General features: G+C 41.8%; 2 protein-coding genes across 3 annotated transcripts; both read left to right on the forward strand.

Moving 5' to 3' along the window:
- Positions 1-548: 548 nt before the first annotated feature.
- gstt1b (glutathione S-transferase theta 1b) lies at positions 549-7,014 on the forward strand. Its single transcript, XM_062527938.1, has 6 exons — positions 549-638; positions 5,023-5,117; positions 5,254-5,341; positions 5,519-5,669; positions 5,899-6,075; positions 6,623-7,014. Exons 1-6 carry the CDS (start codon positions 622-624, stop codon positions 6,818-6,820), a joined length of 726 nt encoding a protein of 241 aa, XP_062383922.1. The 5' UTR covers positions 549-621; the 3' UTR covers positions 6,821-7,014.
- A 498-nt stretch (positions 7,015-7,512) lies between these two features.
- p2rx4a (purinergic receptor P2X, ligand-gated ion channel, 4a) lies at positions 7,513-13,378 on the forward strand. 2 transcript variants are annotated; one of them, XM_062527939.1, is made up of 12 exons: positions 7,513-8,115; positions 8,266-8,437; positions 8,689-8,760; positions 9,270-9,342; positions 9,459-9,555; positions 9,955-10,035; positions 10,458-10,599; positions 11,916-12,052; positions 12,194-12,287; positions 12,372-12,437; positions 13,060-13,155; positions 13,284-13,378. In XM_062527939.1, the coding sequence occupies exons 1-12, from the start codon at positions 7,967-7,969 to the stop codon at positions 13,296-13,298; spliced, it is 1,194 nt and encodes a 397-aa protein (XP_062383923.1). In that variant the 5' UTR covers positions 7,513-7,966; the 3' UTR covers positions 13,299-13,378. The 2 variants fall into 2 exon arrangements, with proteins under 2 accessions (XP_062383923.1, XP_062383924.1); XM_062527940.1 differs by having other exon boundaries at positions 7,515-8,115; positions 8,266-8,413.
- The last annotated feature ends 6,037 nt before the right edge of the window (positions 13,379-19,415 follow it).

Raw genomic sequence — 19,415 nt, forward strand, 5'->3', positions numbered from 1 at the left:
CTTTTGGAAATTGATCTTAATGCCTTAATTTTAAAAATGACTAAAAATCCAACCTTTAAGGACACCAATTTTATTTGTGAATGAAGAATGTGTCATAAATAAATAAATATTCTTCCTTAAAATACCGGGCTCGTATTTGCACATCATTTAAATTCCCAATTTAGCCCAAAACTAAGCAAGGGGGAATTACTTTTGCACAGCAGTGTTTGATGTGAATGCAGAGTTCTATGAAGTGTTTTATTTTGGAATTTGGACTTATTATGGATGTAACATTTGGTTGAATCAGGTTGTATCCTAAAACTGAGAGGTGAGATTTGTGTCATAGTTAATGAAACCAAAAAGCACATTTTCCAGCACAAGGAGAAAGAAGATCAACTATTGAGACAGTTAGCCTACTCCAATTGAGGGCATAACAAAAATGCATGAGAGTTTGTCTTTGACTCCCGCAAAGTGTAGGCTACATCAGTTAACATAAATGTATTTTAGACATATGTGGCTAGCTTGCAGGCTGCTGCCCTGTATATGAACTTTCTCCATTGCAATCAGGGAGGAGTTCTAAATCTAGCGAGAAGCCCCTCTGAAGACTGAAACTGAGATCGAATCTAATTTCACGTTTCGAAGATGGCTGTGGAGCTCTACCTGGGGTGCGTTTCCCGATAACGATGGATAGACACTCTTACGAGGGTTTTCTACGATTCATCTTAAGATCGATCGTTAGGATTTGCCGACTGTTTCCCGAACATGCTCGTAGCGTGAACGCGCGTGCATTGATCTTACGATGCTCTTAAGGGAGCTGTCCACGAGAAAAGTTCTGAAATATCCCCTAATTTGAGTGATGGTGATGTCAGGTGACTGCACGTCACAGCTAAGCCTACCGTCTGAACTTCGGATCTATACATTAATTCACATCAATACGAGAATAGAAAACCTTTGACATCTGCATGTAAGCATTCCAAGTAGCCTAGGCCATATACCACACACAGGAATACATACTTTTTATTATTTAACATTAGATTGTTGCCCCGTTTTTATGTTTGTTAGATAGGATATGTAACATATTAGGCTTCGGCTAGCCTCCTACATCGTTCATGCCAGTTCTTTGCTAACCTACTTGTGAGAGCACGGTGTGCTGCCTGTGCAATAATGTTTTGAGGTGTCACGTTTGAATAAAGAGGTTGATAAGAAAATGAGGAAATGTATAGGCTTAAGTAACATAGCCTAGGCTTAGATTTTGACGCAGCACAGACTATAGCCACATATTCCTTTCTCTGTTTTTACATCATAAGCCTAATAAAACATAAAAAATAAAAGGCTACACAAAAAGATACAGTGGCGTTTTCTCCCGGACGCCAAGGGAAGCCATGCTTCCCCATTTCTTGCCCGACGAAAAAAAAAAAAAAAAATTGTGTGCTGCGCTGTCATATCTCCGGTCTCTCGTTTGATATTTTAAAATGAGTGAAACAGCGCCCCCGCGATAAATAGTAGTGAATGTGGTCAAAGTAGGTCATTACACACTCCTGCCGTCTCTAAGTGGCACCCAGCCGGAGTTGGAGTCCTTATCACTAAGCAACGTCAAACACAAATGAGTGATCAGCCAATCAAATTAGGTTTCGCCACGGCCAGTTTCAAACTGTCATTCGTCAGCACAGTACAGAGGGAAGCCAGCAGCCTTTTCTCTCCTCTGTGTCCCCTCACATAACGTATCGTATGTATTACATTGTAACTGCTACTGATTCCTAATAAAACATTTCCTGTCATCAATTTAATACGCCATATTGTTTCTTGTTGACTACTTTGATGTTCGTTAGCATTAGAAACTAAATGGAGGGTGGAGATTTAGAGTTTTTAGTCAAATCTAGTTTTACTAAACTTCCATTTCAACAACAGCTACAAATCAAATCTGATGGAAGACCAACGCCAAAACTTGATGTTCGTTCTGAAAGGGGCAAAGGTTTTAGAAGTTTTAATACGGACAATTATGCACGTACAGAATGGCTAACAGGTAGTGCTAAACTTCAACGTCTATTTTGCTGGCCATGTCTTCTTTTTGACAAGGACTCATGCTCGCTGAACAATCCTTGGGCCAGTACTGGATTCAATGACCTTACCAACCTGTGCCGGGCCATGGAAAGACATGGTAAATCAAAAAGTCACTTTGACTGTGCAGTCAAACTTAAATACTTTGGACGTGTCAGGATTGACGAGGCTTTGAACTTGGCAAGAAGCGTCAGCATTAGGAGGCATAACGAGCAGGTACAAAGCAACAGGGATGTTCTTAAAAGACTCATAATTGGATCTCTTTACCTTGCACGTCAAGAACAGGCTTTTAGGGGTCACAACGAGGCAGCTGGCAGCTCAAACAGGGGCAATTATGTGGAGTTGATTCATTCTTATGGGGAGTTTGACACAGTTGTGGAGGAACACTTGGAATCGGCATCGGTCTTTAGCGGCATGTCCAGTACCATACAAAATGACATAATTGAATCCATGGCCCATATCATCCAGCTAGAGACAGATGCAGACATACAGAAGTCGCGTTTCATTGCCGTAGAGGTAGATGACACATCAGACATTTCTAACAAGTGTCAACTCGCTGTGATAATAAGATATGTGGATGACAAGGGCATTGTGTGCGAGCGTTTTCTCGGGTTCTATGATGTGAGCTCCGACAGAGATGCCAAAGCTATAACCTCTGTTGTCATGAGAGCCATCGAGAACTACAGTCCAACAGACAAACTAATTTGTCAGACCTACGACGGGGCCAGCTGCATGAGCGGACGGCACGGTGGAGTGCAAGCGCTAGTTAAGGCACAGTGCCCCAATGCGCTCTTCATCCATTGCTACGCGCATAAACTTAATTTGGTTTTAGCACAAAGCACAAATAAAATTCAAGCAGCTAACAAGTTTTTTGGCAATGTCGATGCGTTCCACAACTTCTTTTCTCGCTCATGCAAGAGATCGGCATTACTGTGTGAGGTTGATCAGGCTTTGCGTATACCTGGGGGTTCCACTGTGAGGTGGAACTTCAAAAGCCGGGCAGTGCGTGCGATCCATGAAGGACGCAGGTCGCTCTGCATTGCTTTTGATAAGATGATGACAGAGCCTGGATGGGATAAAGAAACACTTTCTCAAGCAGAGTCCTTGCAGCAGAAGCTTAAGGATTTTAGCTTCACTTTCCTGCTCGAAGTTTTTCAAACCATCTTTGGCCTCACCGAACCCCTCTTTCAAGTGCTGCAAAGCAGGACGGCGGACATCAAAAAATGCCAGGATCGAGTCAAGAGCACTCTCAGCGCGCTCCAAGCCCTGAGAACAGATGAGGTGTTCAGTGGCATGTACAGCGAAGCAGTCCAGGCTGTGGGAGAGCCAGCATCCCGACGCAAGCGCCGTCGTTATGGCTGGGATGACCTGGAGCATGGTTTTACCCAGCACCAAGACGACGACGACGACGAGGAAACTGTTGTCTCTTTCCGACGTCTTTACTTCCAAGTAATTGACAGCATTGTTATGCACATGACCCAACGATTTGCTGATATGGAGCACCTCGGGTTTTTTCTGCTACTGGACCACAAGTCGTTTACGTCTTTTTGTAAGCCTGCCGCATTTCCTAGCAATGAGTTGGCCCAGCTGATCCAGACGTACCCATTCTTTGATGGCCAGAGATTGAGGAACGAGCTGCGCTCGCTGTACAACAACGAGCTTTTTCACAAGCCGCCAGCAGAGCTGTTGCAGCTTTTTATCGAAGATGACTTACAGAGCACACTCTCTGAAGTCTACAAGCTGCTTCAGCTCATGCTCACGATACCAGCCACAAGCACATCAGCCGAGCGCTCCTTCTCATGTCTAAAGAGAATAAAAACGTATCTGAGAAACACATGTGGACAGGACAGACTTGTCAACCTAGCCAAAATATCCATTGACTCTGCTGTCGTGGATGACCTGAAGGCCAGAGGGAAATTCTATGATGCTGTAATTGAACACTTCGCTAGGATGAAAGACAGGAGAATGGACTTTCTCTTCAAATAGAGTGGGTAGTAGGCTGATGCAAGGCTACGGCTTGGTGAATTTATGCAGTGATTGTGCTAAAAGTAAAAAGAAGCCCTATATAGCCTATTCTTATTCTATTCTTGTCATTCATTGGTATCGCCATGGGCCATGCATGGGCCGATATAGCTATTAAGCGGCCGATTGCGCTGTTTGGTGAGGGAGGCCGTGTGTGCGTGAGCGCACGCGTGTTTGACTGTGTGCGCATTCTGTAAATATTGTGTTTAGCCTAAATGTTCTGCTTTGGCAATATATATATAGGCCTATAGCCTATTTTTTCAATTCATATATAGATAGACCCTCAATCTGTTCCGCCGGTTGAAACGTTAAAAAAAAAAATCAAATAGCGTATCGGCTATAATGACTGTTGACAATACTTGTCTTTTAATAGGCCTAATAATATTAAAAAAATGTCGACGGCAAGTTACCATAAGCCCAATATTGTTTTCTGTGTCACCAGAAATACCTTATTGTTTGTCAGTGCAGTTAAAAGGTTATGTCATCCTAATAAAGCTCATATGAATTTTTTTTCGTGTACTTGGCTTCCTCGGAAATTTTCATTACGCCTCGCCACTGAAAAGATAATGGCAAACTTTTCTGGCGACGTCTCGTTTCCTAACTTGTTTGTAGGCTATTTTTGTCCGGTTTTGATAACATCATTATGTCCATTGAATGAATGCTATTTCGCATGCTAAAATCTGAATCATCACAAGTAAATACAATAAAGAATGGTAACGTAAGTTGGATCATTATAATCTTAGTTGTAATCCCCCTGCATATCCTGCTGGTGACTCCACTGAGGCATAGCGTTACGACGCTCTTAGTCAGTAACGAGCACTCTGGATCACTCGTAGATCTACGAGTGTTTTCACGATGCTCTTAAGCTACGATGGTTTCGGGAAACAGTCGGCAAATCTTAAGACGGTCGTAAGAGGGACTTTACGATCATCGTAGGCTTACGATGCTTTCGGGAAACGCACCCCTGGATCTTTTCTCGCAGCCAGCTCGATCAGTGTACATTTTCGCGAAGATAAACAATATAAAGTTTGACTTTAAAAAGATTACGCTCTTTGCAGGTGTAGGCTACGTGCATTATTTCAGCTTGCAAATATTGACAATAGCTTACTACGTTGCCGCTTCAATTTAAAACATGCATTTTGTAGAAGTAGGCTATTTCCAACACACTGACGGTCTGCATGTTTTTAATATTAGGAGATCAGTATGGAGAGGAATTTGGGAGAGTCAACGTGATGAGGAAAGTCCCTGCCCTGCGCGATGGAGACTTTTGCTTGGGTGAAAGGTAGGCAAATAATAACATCAGCGATGCATTTGTCGTGATATGTGGTGTAGTCCTGTTCACATACATTTCCACGTACAGCCTCTTTGAGCGAGCTGCTGTCTGGCTTGTGAGCGCTCTACCATTAAGCCCATACAGATCCGGTGAAATACGGTTAACTAAGTTTTCCCCATTCTGCAGCATTGCAATCATGACGTACTTGTCAGAAAAGTTCCGAACTCCAGACCACTGGTATCCCGCCGACATACAGAAACGTGCGCGTGTGAATGAGTATCTCTCTTGGCAACATACAGCTGTCCGGATGCACGGGTCCCGGGTGTTTTGGCTCCGAGTAAGTAGCCCTAGCCAATATAAGTGTCTCTGGCCTTGCACACACACAGTTCCAGAGACATTTCGTTGTTCATAACGTTGCAGACCTCATAAGGGTGTCCATGTTGTTCTACTAAGCCTTTTGAATGTATTTTGTTGACCGTGCGTAAAACGCAACTGCTCTCTCAAAAATAACACTTTCAAAACAGATGTTCATGTTTATGATCCTTGCTTATGTCCTTTGTCTTTAGCTCATGATTCCCAAAATGTTAGGGGAGGAGGTACCTAAAGATAGGATGGCTGCAGCTTTGGAAGATCTTGATGTGTCTCTTCAACTCATTGAGGAGAAATTCCTGCAAGACAGACCTTTCATAGCTGGAGATGACATCTCCCTGGCTGATCTGGTTGCCATCGTGGAGATCATGCAGGTATGAGTCAGGAGAGTAAGCCGTTCTAAACGTAGTCATTTCTGTCTCTTTCATCAAACAGTATTCTCTTAACATCAAGTGCTCACATCACAATCAAAAAGCCTACAGCCATTTGAAAACATAGCTTGATTATTGAATGAAAATAACTTGATTTCATCTCCTTAATTTGAGCATTTAAGTCTTTGTCAAAAAAGGTTGGGAACCACTGCCTTAGACCATCAGAGAGAGAATAAAGAAAAGTTTACCTTGTAAAAGATTGTCCAATGGCTCCACACAAATCCCTCTAATAGGCTACCTGGTAACACTCCCTTGTGTATCCTGCTATATCAATACAAACGTATGTTAGCGATGTTGCGCTGGCCTATATGATATGCTATATCAATACAAACGTGTTTATGTTAGCGATGTGATGTTGCGCTGGCCTATGATATGCTATATTAATACGTGTTTATGTTAGCGATGTGATGTTGCGCTGGCCTATATGATATGCTATATTAATACGTGTTTATGTTAGCGATGTGATGTTGCGTGTGCTCTTCCGCTGCAGCCGCTGGGCTCCGGTCTGGACGTGTTTGAGACGAGGCCCGTGCTGAGTGGCTGGCGGGACCGTGTGCGAGCGGCGATCGGTCCAGAGCTGTTCGATGAGGCGCATCAGGTCATCCTCGGGGCGCAGGAGATGGCCAACAGCATGGACACCAGCGCACTGCTGCCCTTTAAGCCCAAGATCCTCCGACTCTTCTTGTGAATCAGCAAGATCCTCCGACTCTTCTTGTGAATCAGCAAGATCCTCCGACTCTTCTTGTGAATCAGCACACTGCAGCCTTTAGGCCCAAGATCCTCCGACTCTTGTGAAACAGGATGTTGTTGTGGCCTATTGTTCTATGTACCCAGCACAATAATAACTATGAGTTTATTCATGTAGCCTAGTTTTGATATAAACTGCATTATATAGTATATACTGTAGTGTTTATTCACATAGTTTTGATATAAACTGGACAGCATGGAAATGGCAGTAGTCTGACATCTGACTGCTGTGAAGCTGCTTTGTTCACACATTATGACATTATCACATTAATAGTTAATGGCCCATGTGTTTGTGTCAGTTCACACATTAACACAATGATAATGGCCTGTGTTTGAGTCCACATGTAATACTCCTAATGTACTCCAAATGTAATTATGTAACACTGTGTAGCCAGTGTAGGCTACATTTAAAAAACTGAAATGCATAATAAACCTGATCCATCAAAGCAACAAAAACATCCACAGAGAGACAGACACGGAATATCGAAGTTCACTCGTATCGTTCTCTTTACAAAAAATCATAGCATTAGTGTCATAGCAAAAGTAAACTGTCTTCCCAACCCAAGGCCCTTTCTGAGAGTGCGCAACCTAATCGACTAGCCCCGCCCGCGCAGCTGACAGCAGGCAAAACTTCCTCGGTTTAGCATATTGAATGTCATCAGATTTTGAATGGACCTTGGGCACTGTAGCCTACTCAGCGGCCTATGAAATCCAGTAAAAACGGTTTCACTTATTGCTTTTAGAGCTGAGAATTACTGGTGATAAAACATTTAGTTAGCCCGACTATGTCCACTCATGTGACAAACGCAATAAACCCATGTGGTGAAGAGGTTGATGACGCTCTTTCTCGAAGTAATTGTCCAATCTCGGATATAGTTTCATCAAGCCGTATTCCAACGACACGAACAACACAGGCAACCTCACGATCCCTCTGCATTAAAATATGCCAAAGTAACACGCTGGTTTAAAGAGAGAACACATCGAATTCGGGTTAGTGCACTCGTGATTGGATGTACAACCGCGAAAGGGAAAGTGACACAGCACTGGAAACTTCACGTTTGGATGATTGAAGATAGAAGTTGGAAAAATGACTCTTGCTGAAGACAACAATTGTTGCGTATCAATCTGTCAGTGTTTTTTTGATTATTCGACAGCGAAAATATTGGTAATACGAAGTAAGAAAGTCGGAGCAATTAATCGCCTTATCCAGGCTTTAGTATTTGCCTACATAATCGGGTGAGTTCCTCCCTACAAATCTACACACAATAGGCTTTTTCAATATCAAAATGATAAACAGTTATTTAACTCGGACACAATCACAATCTAACTTGGAAGGTGTGCCTTGAAACCGGACAGCTTTTCACTTACCACCTGTTTTACGCACAGGTATGTCTGCGTATTGAAGAAGGGTTACCAAGATACAGACTCCATTCTCAGTTCAGTCACCACGAAGGTAAAGGGAATTGCTCTGACAAACACGTCTGACCTTGGCCTCCGGGTTTGGGACGTTGCGGACTACATAATTCCGCCACAGGTACCAAGATATAAGGAAGATGAGGTATTAGCTAATCAACACCACAAGATTCGCCACATCCTTCACTCTGAACTTCAGATGGTCACTTTAGATCTGAAAATCTATCTGTGGGTCTACTCACATGCATGTCACCTGTGGGCTCTTTCTGGTGTTGAGTTCCTAATGCACCTTCATTGGAAGTTTATTTGAATCAATGTTTTCATGAGCTTTTTCCTACTCAACATTCTGCTGGTTGAAATGCAACACAACAGCTGATTTCAGGTTTTTTTTCTCAGGAGGAGAGCTCATTCTTTGTGCTGACGAACCTGATTGTGACCCAGAACCAAACCCAGACCCAGTGTGCAGAGGTACTGTTAACATTATGGCCGAGGTACTGTTGCCAGTATGAGGTGACCGTTGTAGTAAAACATTGCCATTATGAAGTGGCCGCTGTAGTAAAACATTGTCCAACTAGCTTGATTGGCATGTAATGGCATGAGTCCAAAGTACAGCAGGGAATTCAATATCATAACTCTTGGAATGGTCACATGGTTTATTAAGAGAAACAAAAGCAATAGTTGAAAGATGGAGGCCAGTCACCAGTCATGTGCTGCTTGCAGTGGACAACCATTCTCTGCGTAACAGTGGACAACCATTCTCTGCATAGCAGGCCAATTAAAGCTCTTTCTCAGACAGGGAGAACGATTCACAGCGATGAATAGCATTGACTTTAAATTAACTTTTTGATGTGTATGCATTTAGTCGCTTGAGTTTTAAAGATTGACATATAGTTTCTGTATGCATTTATTCGCTTGAGTTTTGAAGATCATTGGCGTATAGTTTGTGTGCAGCTGAGGTGGCTCCTCTGTCCTCTCAGATCCCAAGCGTTGCGTCTGTCTGCTCCTCGGACAAAGACTGCAAAGCTGGATTTAGAGGTCCGCGAAGCAATGGTAAGTGATCAGTCCATTTTCATTTATGGCAGAATATTATGAATGAGCTTTTATTGTATTCTGGTATATGGTAACCTATAAAGAGTCATTTGTTTTGGATCCTTCATTTTGTGTAGGTGTGCAGACAGGTAAATGTGTGAACTTCAATCACACAGTTAAAACATGTGAGGTTTTCGCCTGGTGCCCCTTGGAAAGAGACAATGAACCACCCAGGTAAGTCTGTTTGTGTGATCAAGGGTATGCAATGCATTGTGGGGGACGGATCAGTTCAGGTTAATTCTTTTATTTAGTCAGACGTGGAGGGGAAGTGAGAAGTTCGTTGTGGTTGTGTTGATATCATGTTTTAAACCTGATGGCTGTATTTTCATGTGGTTGTGTTGATCATTTTTAAACCTACAGTGTAATATAAGTAATAAGTAATATAAGTAATAAGTAATGTAATGGCTGTATTTTCATGTGGTTGTGTTGATCATGTTTTATACAGTGTAATGTAATGGCTGTATTTTCATGTGGTTGTGTTGATCATGTTTTAAACCTTCAGTAATAGTAATATAAGTAATAAGTTATATAAGTAATAAGTAATGTAATGGCTGTATTGTCATGTTGCTCTAGTCCTCCAATGTTGGCAGATGCAGAGAACTTCACAGTGCTGGTGAAGAATAACATCCGATTTCCAAAGTTCACATTTAACAAGTACGTAATTTAACCAACTCTATGGGTTTAGAGTGTGCTTCAACAAGTGAAGCTTGTTTAACATGGATGGAGCTAGGGGAAATAAATCTTCCTCTAAGTGACTTTACCTGCTCCAGAACCGGAAGGATATGATATGATATGATGAGTGTTTCTGGGGAGGATATGATATGATTGAGTGTTTCTGGGGAGGATGACATATTCACTGCTTTAGCTCTTGAAAATGACCTCGCTAAACCAGCCCACCTGATATGTCAGTAATCTGATGGTACACCTAGACAAAATGGCCTCAACATTTGGTTCAGTAAATAAATGTTTCAATGTTTTCTATTTATGGAATCTGAAGTGATAATTGAACTGCAGACTTGTTTACACAGCATTAAGCATGTGATAAACAATACATCATGTTGTCTTTGTGATTGCAGAAGGAACATCCTTCCACATATAAATAGCTCCTACCTGCAGCACTGCATCTTTAACCGCACTACCGACCCAGAATGCCCGATCTTCAGGCTCAAAGACATCGTGAAGGAGGCAGACGAGGACTTCCAGACCATGGCCATTCATGTATGAATTCAGGCATTTTCAACAGGGTAGAGGAGACTTTGTGACAATAGGAGTGCCTTTGAATGGGAAGTCAGTGCCCTGTTCGTCTTTCATGTCAAATGTGATTCCTACCTAAAAGAGATGTGTTATAGTATAGTATAGTATACTTTTTTCGTCCCATGAGGGAAATTTGGTCTCTGCATTTATCCCAATTTGTGAATTAGTGAACACACACTCAGCACACAGGGAACACACAGTGAGGTGAAGCACACACTAACCCAGAGCAGTGAGCTGCCTGCCAACCAGCGGCGCTCGGGAAGCAGTGAGGGGTTAGGAGCCTTGCTCAAGGGCACTTTCACCGCGTTGTCCCAAACTGGCTGTGATGTCCTGGTTAAAGGGATATTCCGCCATTTTTGGAAATACGCTCATTTTCCACCTCCCCTCGAGCAAAACAATCGATATTTACCTTGCTCCCGTTCACCCAGCCATTCTGTGAGTGGCGACACAACTTTTAGCTTCAGCCTAGCATAGATCATTGAATCGGATTAGACCAGGGGTAGGCAACCTATGGCACGGGTACCACTGCTGGCACGCCGAGGCATAGTCACTGGCACGCGCCACCAGCATCAGCAAAAAAAAAAAAATCTTCCAATCCCTCTTGTCAGTGTTCGGCTCAACATACCTGTGTGAGCAGGTATTTTCGCATATGAAAAGTGTGCTCAGCCCTATCGGCAGCCGTTTGACCACGGACAATTCCGAGTCGTGTTTACAATTAAAAGTGACAAACTAAGAAGCCCAGATAAAATTTGATGATAGTGGCACACTCTTTGACTAGAAATTTTGAAGTTGGCACTGGATGTCTCAAAGGTTGCCGACCCCTGGATTAGACCATTAGATTCTCGCCTGCTAGCTTCATGTTTAAAAGTGACTAAGATTTCTGGTAATTTTCCAAAATAAAACGTGTCTCCTCTCAAGTTAGAAAGTGCAATAAGACCAACTGAAAATGAAACCTGGCGTTTTTCTAGGCTGATTTGACATGGAACTACACCCTCATCTGGCGTAATAATTAAGGCAACTTGCAAACGTACCATAGGCGCAGTGATATCGTACGCAGCATCTGAAAATAGTCCCCATAGACAACAAGCAGTAGTAGTGCCAGTAGTTTGCAAGTTGCCTTGATTATTACGCCAGATGAGAGTGTAGTTCCATGTCAAATCAGCCTGGCTGGATGAACGGGAGCAAGGTAAATATCGATTGTTTTGCTCAAGGGGAGGTGGAAAATGAGCGTATTTCCAAAAATGGCGGAATATCCCTTTAAGTGCGCTCACTCTGTGCAGGGCGGGGTGATGGGGGTGCAGATCAGATGGGACTGCAATCTGGACATGCCCTACAGCTGGTGTGTGCCACGCTACACCTTCCGCCGGCTCGACAACAAGGACCCAGAAAACACCGTTTCCCCGGGATACAATTTCAGGTGTGGGACTGTGGGGTTTATAGTTTGTTAATTTCAGGTGTGGGGTTTATAGTTTGTTAATTTCAGGTGTTTATAGTTTGCCAATTCAATAACTATGTCACCAGAATGTTCCATCCAACCAAGCTGTTGCTATTCTCATAGGTTTGCCAAGTATTATAAAGATAGTGACAATAAGGAAACCAGAACCTTAATCAAGGGATATGGAATTCGCTTTGACGTTATGGTATTTGGACAGGTAAAAGCATTTTACTTAAGCATCACTTAAAGGGGTGATTTTGGACATGTTCTATAGACTCCATTTAATCTCATTTTATTCCAGGCTGGCAAATTTAACATCGTTCCAACACTGCTCAACATAGGGGCTGGGTTGGCCCTCCTCGGCTTGGTAAGTGGTATGTGTGTGTGTGTGTGTGAGTGTGTGAGTGAGAGAGATTCCTTCAGTAATACAAAGGGAAGAAGCTTCTGAACAGGTGAAACTGGATGACAAGGGCACCAGCTTAAGGGGTCGCTTTTTGTGAAAAGTCAGGAGAGGTGTTTGTTGAATTGACCCAGACACATGCACACGTTGAGTTGACCCAGACACATGTTGAATTGACCCAGACACATGTTGAATTGACCCAGACACATGCACACGTTGAATTGACCCAGACACATGCACATGTTGAATTGACCCAGACACATGCACAATGCGCACTGCACACAACCCAAAATAATACACAATGTTGAATCCCAAATTGAGTCCACCTCTCTCCATTTCCATCTTAGCACAGAGCGGTTTGTGTCGCCTGCAGGGGGCAGCATTGACCACTGATTCAGTGTGAACTATGTATATAGGCCTATATATATATATAGTATGAACCATAGATATATATTCAGTGTGACACACACACACACACACACACACACACACACACACACACACAGTGCCTTAATGCCAAAAATGTTCCTGGCAGAGATGGTGATTGGTTGGTTTCTGTGAGTTTGATTTCATCTGTTCTTTACTGCAGGTCACGCTTATTTGTGACTGGATCGTCTTGACCTTTATGACCAAGAGGCATCATTACCGAGAGCAGAAGTACACGTATGTGGACGACTTTGGGCTGGTGAGTGTGTTGCTTTGTAATGAACATAATTAAATGGATGCTCAGTTAAACAGTGATTTGATGGTCATTTTATCTGTTTAACATATTTTTACAAACCCTTCATCTGTGTATACAAATTCCCTTCACAGCTTCCTGAAGAATAAGTGTGTCCAATGGAACAGATTCCTTCATTAATGCCCACTGTCAATACCTCACAGTTTCAAATATTAAATTGGTATTAAATATGTTTTCTTGGTGTGTTTTTTTTTCTGATTTGGTGAAGTAAGCTCATTTCCTCTTGAATTTCAAGAGATCAGTAAAGATCAATAAAGTATCTAGCTATCTCTTTGAGAGGTTAAATGGCTCTATGTCCACAACACAAAATAATACACAATGTTGAATCCCAAATTGAGTCCACCTCTCTCCATTTCCATCTTAGCACAGAGCGGTTTGTGTCGCCTGCAGGGGGCAGCATTGACCACTGATTCAGTGTGAACTATATGTTGATGAGGTGGTTTATTGTCTTGATACCGAAAAGTGAAGATTTCAATCTCAAGACTTTACTATTAGTCCCTAATTAATAGATTCTGACTACATGGACAGGTAAGTCTTGACATTAGGCGCATCTAGGAGCTTTTCACAAAGAACACAAGAAGTTTTTACATGAAAAACACACAAAAACAGGTAAGTTATCAATGAGAATTGTAATGAGATTATTATCATTGGGTTACTACAACTTATATCTCTAGACATCTGAACAACACAAAATGGTTAACCACTGACTGTTGCTTTAAACATACAATATCTTTGTTCACAATTTCTGTTGGTAGTTATACTGTACATCACATGCTCCTGTAAAAGTATATACGCACGCTTTGGGTAGGCTACTTTTATTTCATAGTGTATGGTTTAGGCTTCAGCCGGCATGGCAGGTGTATTTTACGTTAACGGAAACGCGCCTGTATCTCCAGAGGCAGCTGCACCTCCGTGGGAGGGCCTCAGAGAAGAAGAAACCGTTCAGCAGCTAATCCTGGCGCTATCACTCGTGAGTGCTATTGCATCACACAGCTCTCCAGAATGTTATTGAACTGAATGGGCCAAACCACCATCAGGAGGTCCAATATGTCTATATGGCCACATAGTTTAGTTAAAAAAAAAAAACCTCCAAAACATTTTCCAGAAAGTCTGGCTATACATGATCCCATGCCTAGTGCTAATATCTCTTTTGGATTACTGGAGTAAATTCTCAAGGGTTGACATGATCCCATGCCTATGATAATATCTCTTTTGGATTACTTGAGTAAATTCTCAAGGGTTGCCGTTCACAGCAAGTGTGTTCTTCAGCATTCCTCAGACGGCATGTGATGTCACTTGCAGCCTAACATGCCTGACCGGTCTGGTGTGGAACTTCCTGTGTGACCCCCCCGACCGCAGGAACTTCCTGTGTGACCCCCCCGACCGCAGGAACTTCCTGTGTGACCCCCCCGACGGGCTCCAGGTCCATTTGGACTCAGAGGAGATGTACCCAGTCGCTCTGGTGATGCTACAAGAAGATGAACTACTGAGCCAGATGCGTTTTGCGCTGGTCCCAAAACAGTTACTGTCTACTTAATATTAGATAGATAGATACTTTATTGATCCCCAAGGGGAAATTCAAGAAATGTATAATATTATATATAATATTATTGTAGTTCTTTGCTAGAGTTCCACCAGTTTTCTCTTTAGACTTAAGACAATTTGTATTACAGACACATTAAAACACAATGGTACAGGTACACACACACACACCCCACACTCATATGGCATGAGCCAACACACACACACACACACACACACACACACACACACACACTGGTCCAAACATCTATAGCACATACTGTATCTATATGTAGAGCTGCATGCTAGTGTATTTATATCTGATTTCACATTAATTTGACATCTAAGTTCAAACCTATTTGGGAGAGCAACAATTTCAGCTTTTGTGTCCAGTATAAAGGAGGACCGATTCTGGAGGAATTATTTCTACCGAGTCTCCTTGATCAAGCAGTCAGCTCAGCTAAAGTCACTGGCAGCAAAGGAACAAGCCGTGCACAAGAAAGAGAGTGAAACAGATGTGATTCGTACAGAAAATGTACATCTTGAAGGTAATTTTGTTCGCAGCCTTTTGCTTTACAAGTCAAGCAGTAGATTTGCTGTGTCCAATGTGTAAACCATTTCACTAAACCGTTCTCTCTGGTGTAGACAGGAAGTCTGTCCATCCTCCCATTACAACCCTGAAGACAAATGAGGTACATTACTCTTCCATTTATATCTTTAAAAGGCTTTGTTGTAATTTTTGTCTTTAATGTTGATTACATCTGTTAGACAAAAACTGCTACATCTAGCAGCAGAGCCTTGAGCTGAGTTAAGGTACAGTGGGCTGAATTCTCCTGTGTGTGTAAGGCTGTGTAAGTCAAAAAAAGCATGTAACTAAAGGCGCCTTTGTGAAGCCTATGTGAATTCTCCTCTCCAAACCCTGATCTAAACACCTCAAGCGCGTCTTGACTCTTCATAAACAGAACTCAAAGCAAAAGTGGAATTTGTTATTAGTCAGTTCTTTGTTAGGCTATGTGATGACACACAATTTTACTGTAGGCCGTTCTCTATTCAGTTCACCATGCTTATGTTTTCAAAATCAAAGACTGGTTTGTGTTCTCTCTGGATTTAAATGGCATTCAGAAGAAAGTCAATGAGAAAGTCAATTTTTTCATATCAACCTAAATGAACAAGGTGGTGGATCAGTCTGGTTCTATTTTAAATCATGCCTCTTTCATAAGGCCGCCTTGATTTCAAACTTGCACACTCTGGGTGTGACAGAAGAGGGAATGGGAGAATACGCGTAACTGAAGCACTTAAAAAGGGGCTTACGCACGGTTTACGCACACATGGAAGAACTCGCCCCAGTATGATTAAAGGAATAGTTTAGTTAAAGAAACTATTCCTTTAAGGTATGTGGTATTTTGAATACCCTGAGTCATTAATAACTGAGTCAGTTATTGCTTTGTATCAGGTTCAGGTGGAATACCATGTGTACGCCAGCCAGGAGTGTCAGAGATTGTGAGTGATGCATTTGACACCTGCAGTTTTAATCCAGATGGCCTTCGCAAGGAGATGAGGCTGGCACTAGAGTCAGATGAGGAGATGAGGCTGGCACTAGAGTGAGAAGGAGGAAGGTGGGTTTGCAAGGATGCAAAGTTGACTGGCAATTACACCCAGAGTTTTTTTTTTTGTTCACTAAATTGGGACTTACATATGTGCCGTTATTCAGATTAAACTTCAGTGGGGAACAAGAACGTTGAGGAGCCTCTTCAAGCTGGCAGTTCACATCCACAGAGACCCCAACCAGCCTGCAGGCAGCTCACATCCACAGAGACCCCAACCAGCCTGCAGGCAGTTCACATCCACAGAGACCCCAATCAGATGGACCAGACCGACACGACTACCCACCGGGCCATCGCCACGGTGACAAATCACTTGTAGTCCAACTTCCATGTTCACAGCTTCCTACTTTGTTTGAGGGACCAAAATGACATTCAGGGCAGAGTGAGATATCTCATGTGAGATGTATCATGTGAGGATATTCATTTGTAATTACTTAAAGGTCCCAGAGAATGGAAATAATTTTTTTCTTGGTTTTCATGAATTATGAGAGGTTGTGCATAAACAAAGATCTATCATGAACATGAGGCATGGTTGTGCCCTCCTTCATATGGAAATCTTGAACTTAGAAATAGACACTAAAAAACAGGCGATTCAGCAAAACTGCTTGCTTGTGATGTCAGACCTCGCAAAGCCATTGAAGTTCAATTGGGGTTGCCAAAGAGGGCGCCATTTAGTCAAACAGACCATTTCAATACCCAGCCTAAATATATGGTTTTAATTAGTCTTGTAAAATTGCAATTGAGTTTATTTTTTTAAATCAAAGTTGAATATATACTATTTTAACATCAGAGAACACAGTGCATTACTCAATTCATCCATTCTCTGGGACCTTTCACAAACATCCTGATTTCAATATCTGTAGCCTGCCGGTGCATGTAAAATTGGAACTATAAAATTGCCTTCTGTTTTCCAGACCTGTATGAAAATCTGTGAAAGTCTTTAAAAAGAGCTATGCACACAAAAATGCAAACAATATCAACTGTCAAATCCCAACAAATACTTACACTTATTTTACAATACGATACAATACAAAACCTTGGCCTTTTTTCAGAGAAGGACACAGGCCTTCAACGTGATTGTGTTTGACAGAACAGTTTATAAATGATATATTTTGGTGAACATGCAGCAAATACTTGACTTTCTAATCCCTCTCTGGTCAAGATGGTTATGTTGAGATTTTAAGGAAAAAGTTACAGTAGCAAGAGGCATGTCCATGCAGACAATACTATAGAATTACTTGTGGAATTCTTGAAGCTAAATCTTGCAGTTGTACTTATGATGGCCGTGGTCCTGGCTTCTTTTGGTTTTTGTTCTAACTTCTGATTTGGTTGTAAAATATGCCGAGTTGAATTTGTTGCATATTCTTTTTTTTATATACCTTCCTTTCATTGTCCTCATAGTGAGATTCTGAAGTGTCCATTTTAATAATAAAAAAAGTGATGCAAACATTACTAGATAGGCTATTCATTTATTTCTCTAAAGACACTCTTTCACACAAACATATGGGCACTTTTGGATAGATACAGACGGTTAGAAGGTTGCCGCCCATATATCTATGGTTGCCGCCCCCTCTGTGGGGGAAAACATGCTAACATCGCACAGTGAAAGTGAATGGGCGAACTCGCTAACAGTTACACTTTATATATTCGTTTTACTTTCAAATGCAGCTCTGCTTGTTTCTGAACACAATGATGTGAAGGAATTGTGTTTACCTAACTGTCCAGTGTATGCTAACAACTTAACTCACTCTCAGTTTCCCAATTTTGATGACAAGCTTCGCTGGAAGCTAATATTCGATGGTAGCTTCATTAGGCTGCTAACTAGCTAACTTTAATATCATCAGTTTAACATAACCAACGTACACATTACGTATTAAAACTATTCCCACGGACATTGTAGGAAATGTACATTAATGTGAGAATACATTTAGATGCAACTTATGTGTATGTGGTGTTATGCCATAAGACTTAGCTTGCTATACCGAGCTACTCAGTCCGGCCATTGACACCAGTTCTACAATGGGTGTACTCGAGACAGTTCTGGCTATTTAACTGGAATTAGCAAAATGAGGGAACTTAATGTTACTCTTAACCTCGGTGATACAGAGATAACTATCAGTCCAAACGTGGTTTAGCCGTTTATTGATCTTTGTTAAAATATTTAATCTTTTTAAAGGTGTTTTCTGTACTCACACCGTCCACCTCCATTAGATTGCATGCAGTGGAAACGAATGTTTTCCCCCACGGGGATGTTTCAGCCATGGTAACCACGGTAACTGGGGGCGGGAACCATGAGTATGACGAGATGCCGTCTGTATGTATGTTAGTGGGCAGTAACAGGTGTGCCATGGAGGTGGAAACAAAAGCTGTTTTTCCACTGAGATGGTGGATCACTGGAGACAAGCTGGCTCAAGGGCTAGAAAATATTGTGTCGCGTTTATTTGTATAATGAAAGTTTGTATCCAGTTTGTATATCCATGTGTTTTTACATCTGTCTCCTTACCTATCGTCCTGGTAACTACTGTGTAATGAGCTATTTGATGTCTAACACCAGTATATCGGAGGTGCCTATTGTTGAGTTTTAGGCACCTACCTACTGCTGACACTCCAGACTAGATTTGTTGACATTAATAACTGCTATGATATACAGTGGGTATAGTAAGTATTCACACCCATGCTAAAGTTGACTAAAAAGAGGAATATGAAATCATATTTTGAGAATTGATTGTAATGCCTTAATTCAAAAAATGAGTAAAAATCAAACCGCTAAGGACACTAATTTTCTTTGTGATTGAAGAATGTATCGTAAATAGATAAATGTTCTTCCTTAAATACAGGTTGCATAAGTATTCAACCCCTATGTTAAATTCCCATAGAAGCAGGAGGATTTTTTTATATGTTTTTATTTTTAAAGGCCAGCTATTTCATGGATCCAGGATATTATGCATCCTGATAAAGTTTCCTTGGTCTTTGGAATTAAAATAGCCCCACATCATCACATACCCTTCACCATAGATAGAGATTGGCATGGTGCTTTTTACAGCTAGCCTATTAGCCTGTTTGATTTGCATTGAGCTCAAT

The sequence above is a fragment of the Sardina pilchardus genome, chromosome 23, assembly GCF_963854185.1.
Source record: "Sardina pilchardus chromosome 23, fSarPil1.1, whole genome shotgun sequence".
Lineage (NCBI taxonomy): Eukaryota > Metazoa > Chordata > Actinopteri > Clupeiformes > Clupeidae > Sardina > Sardina pilchardus.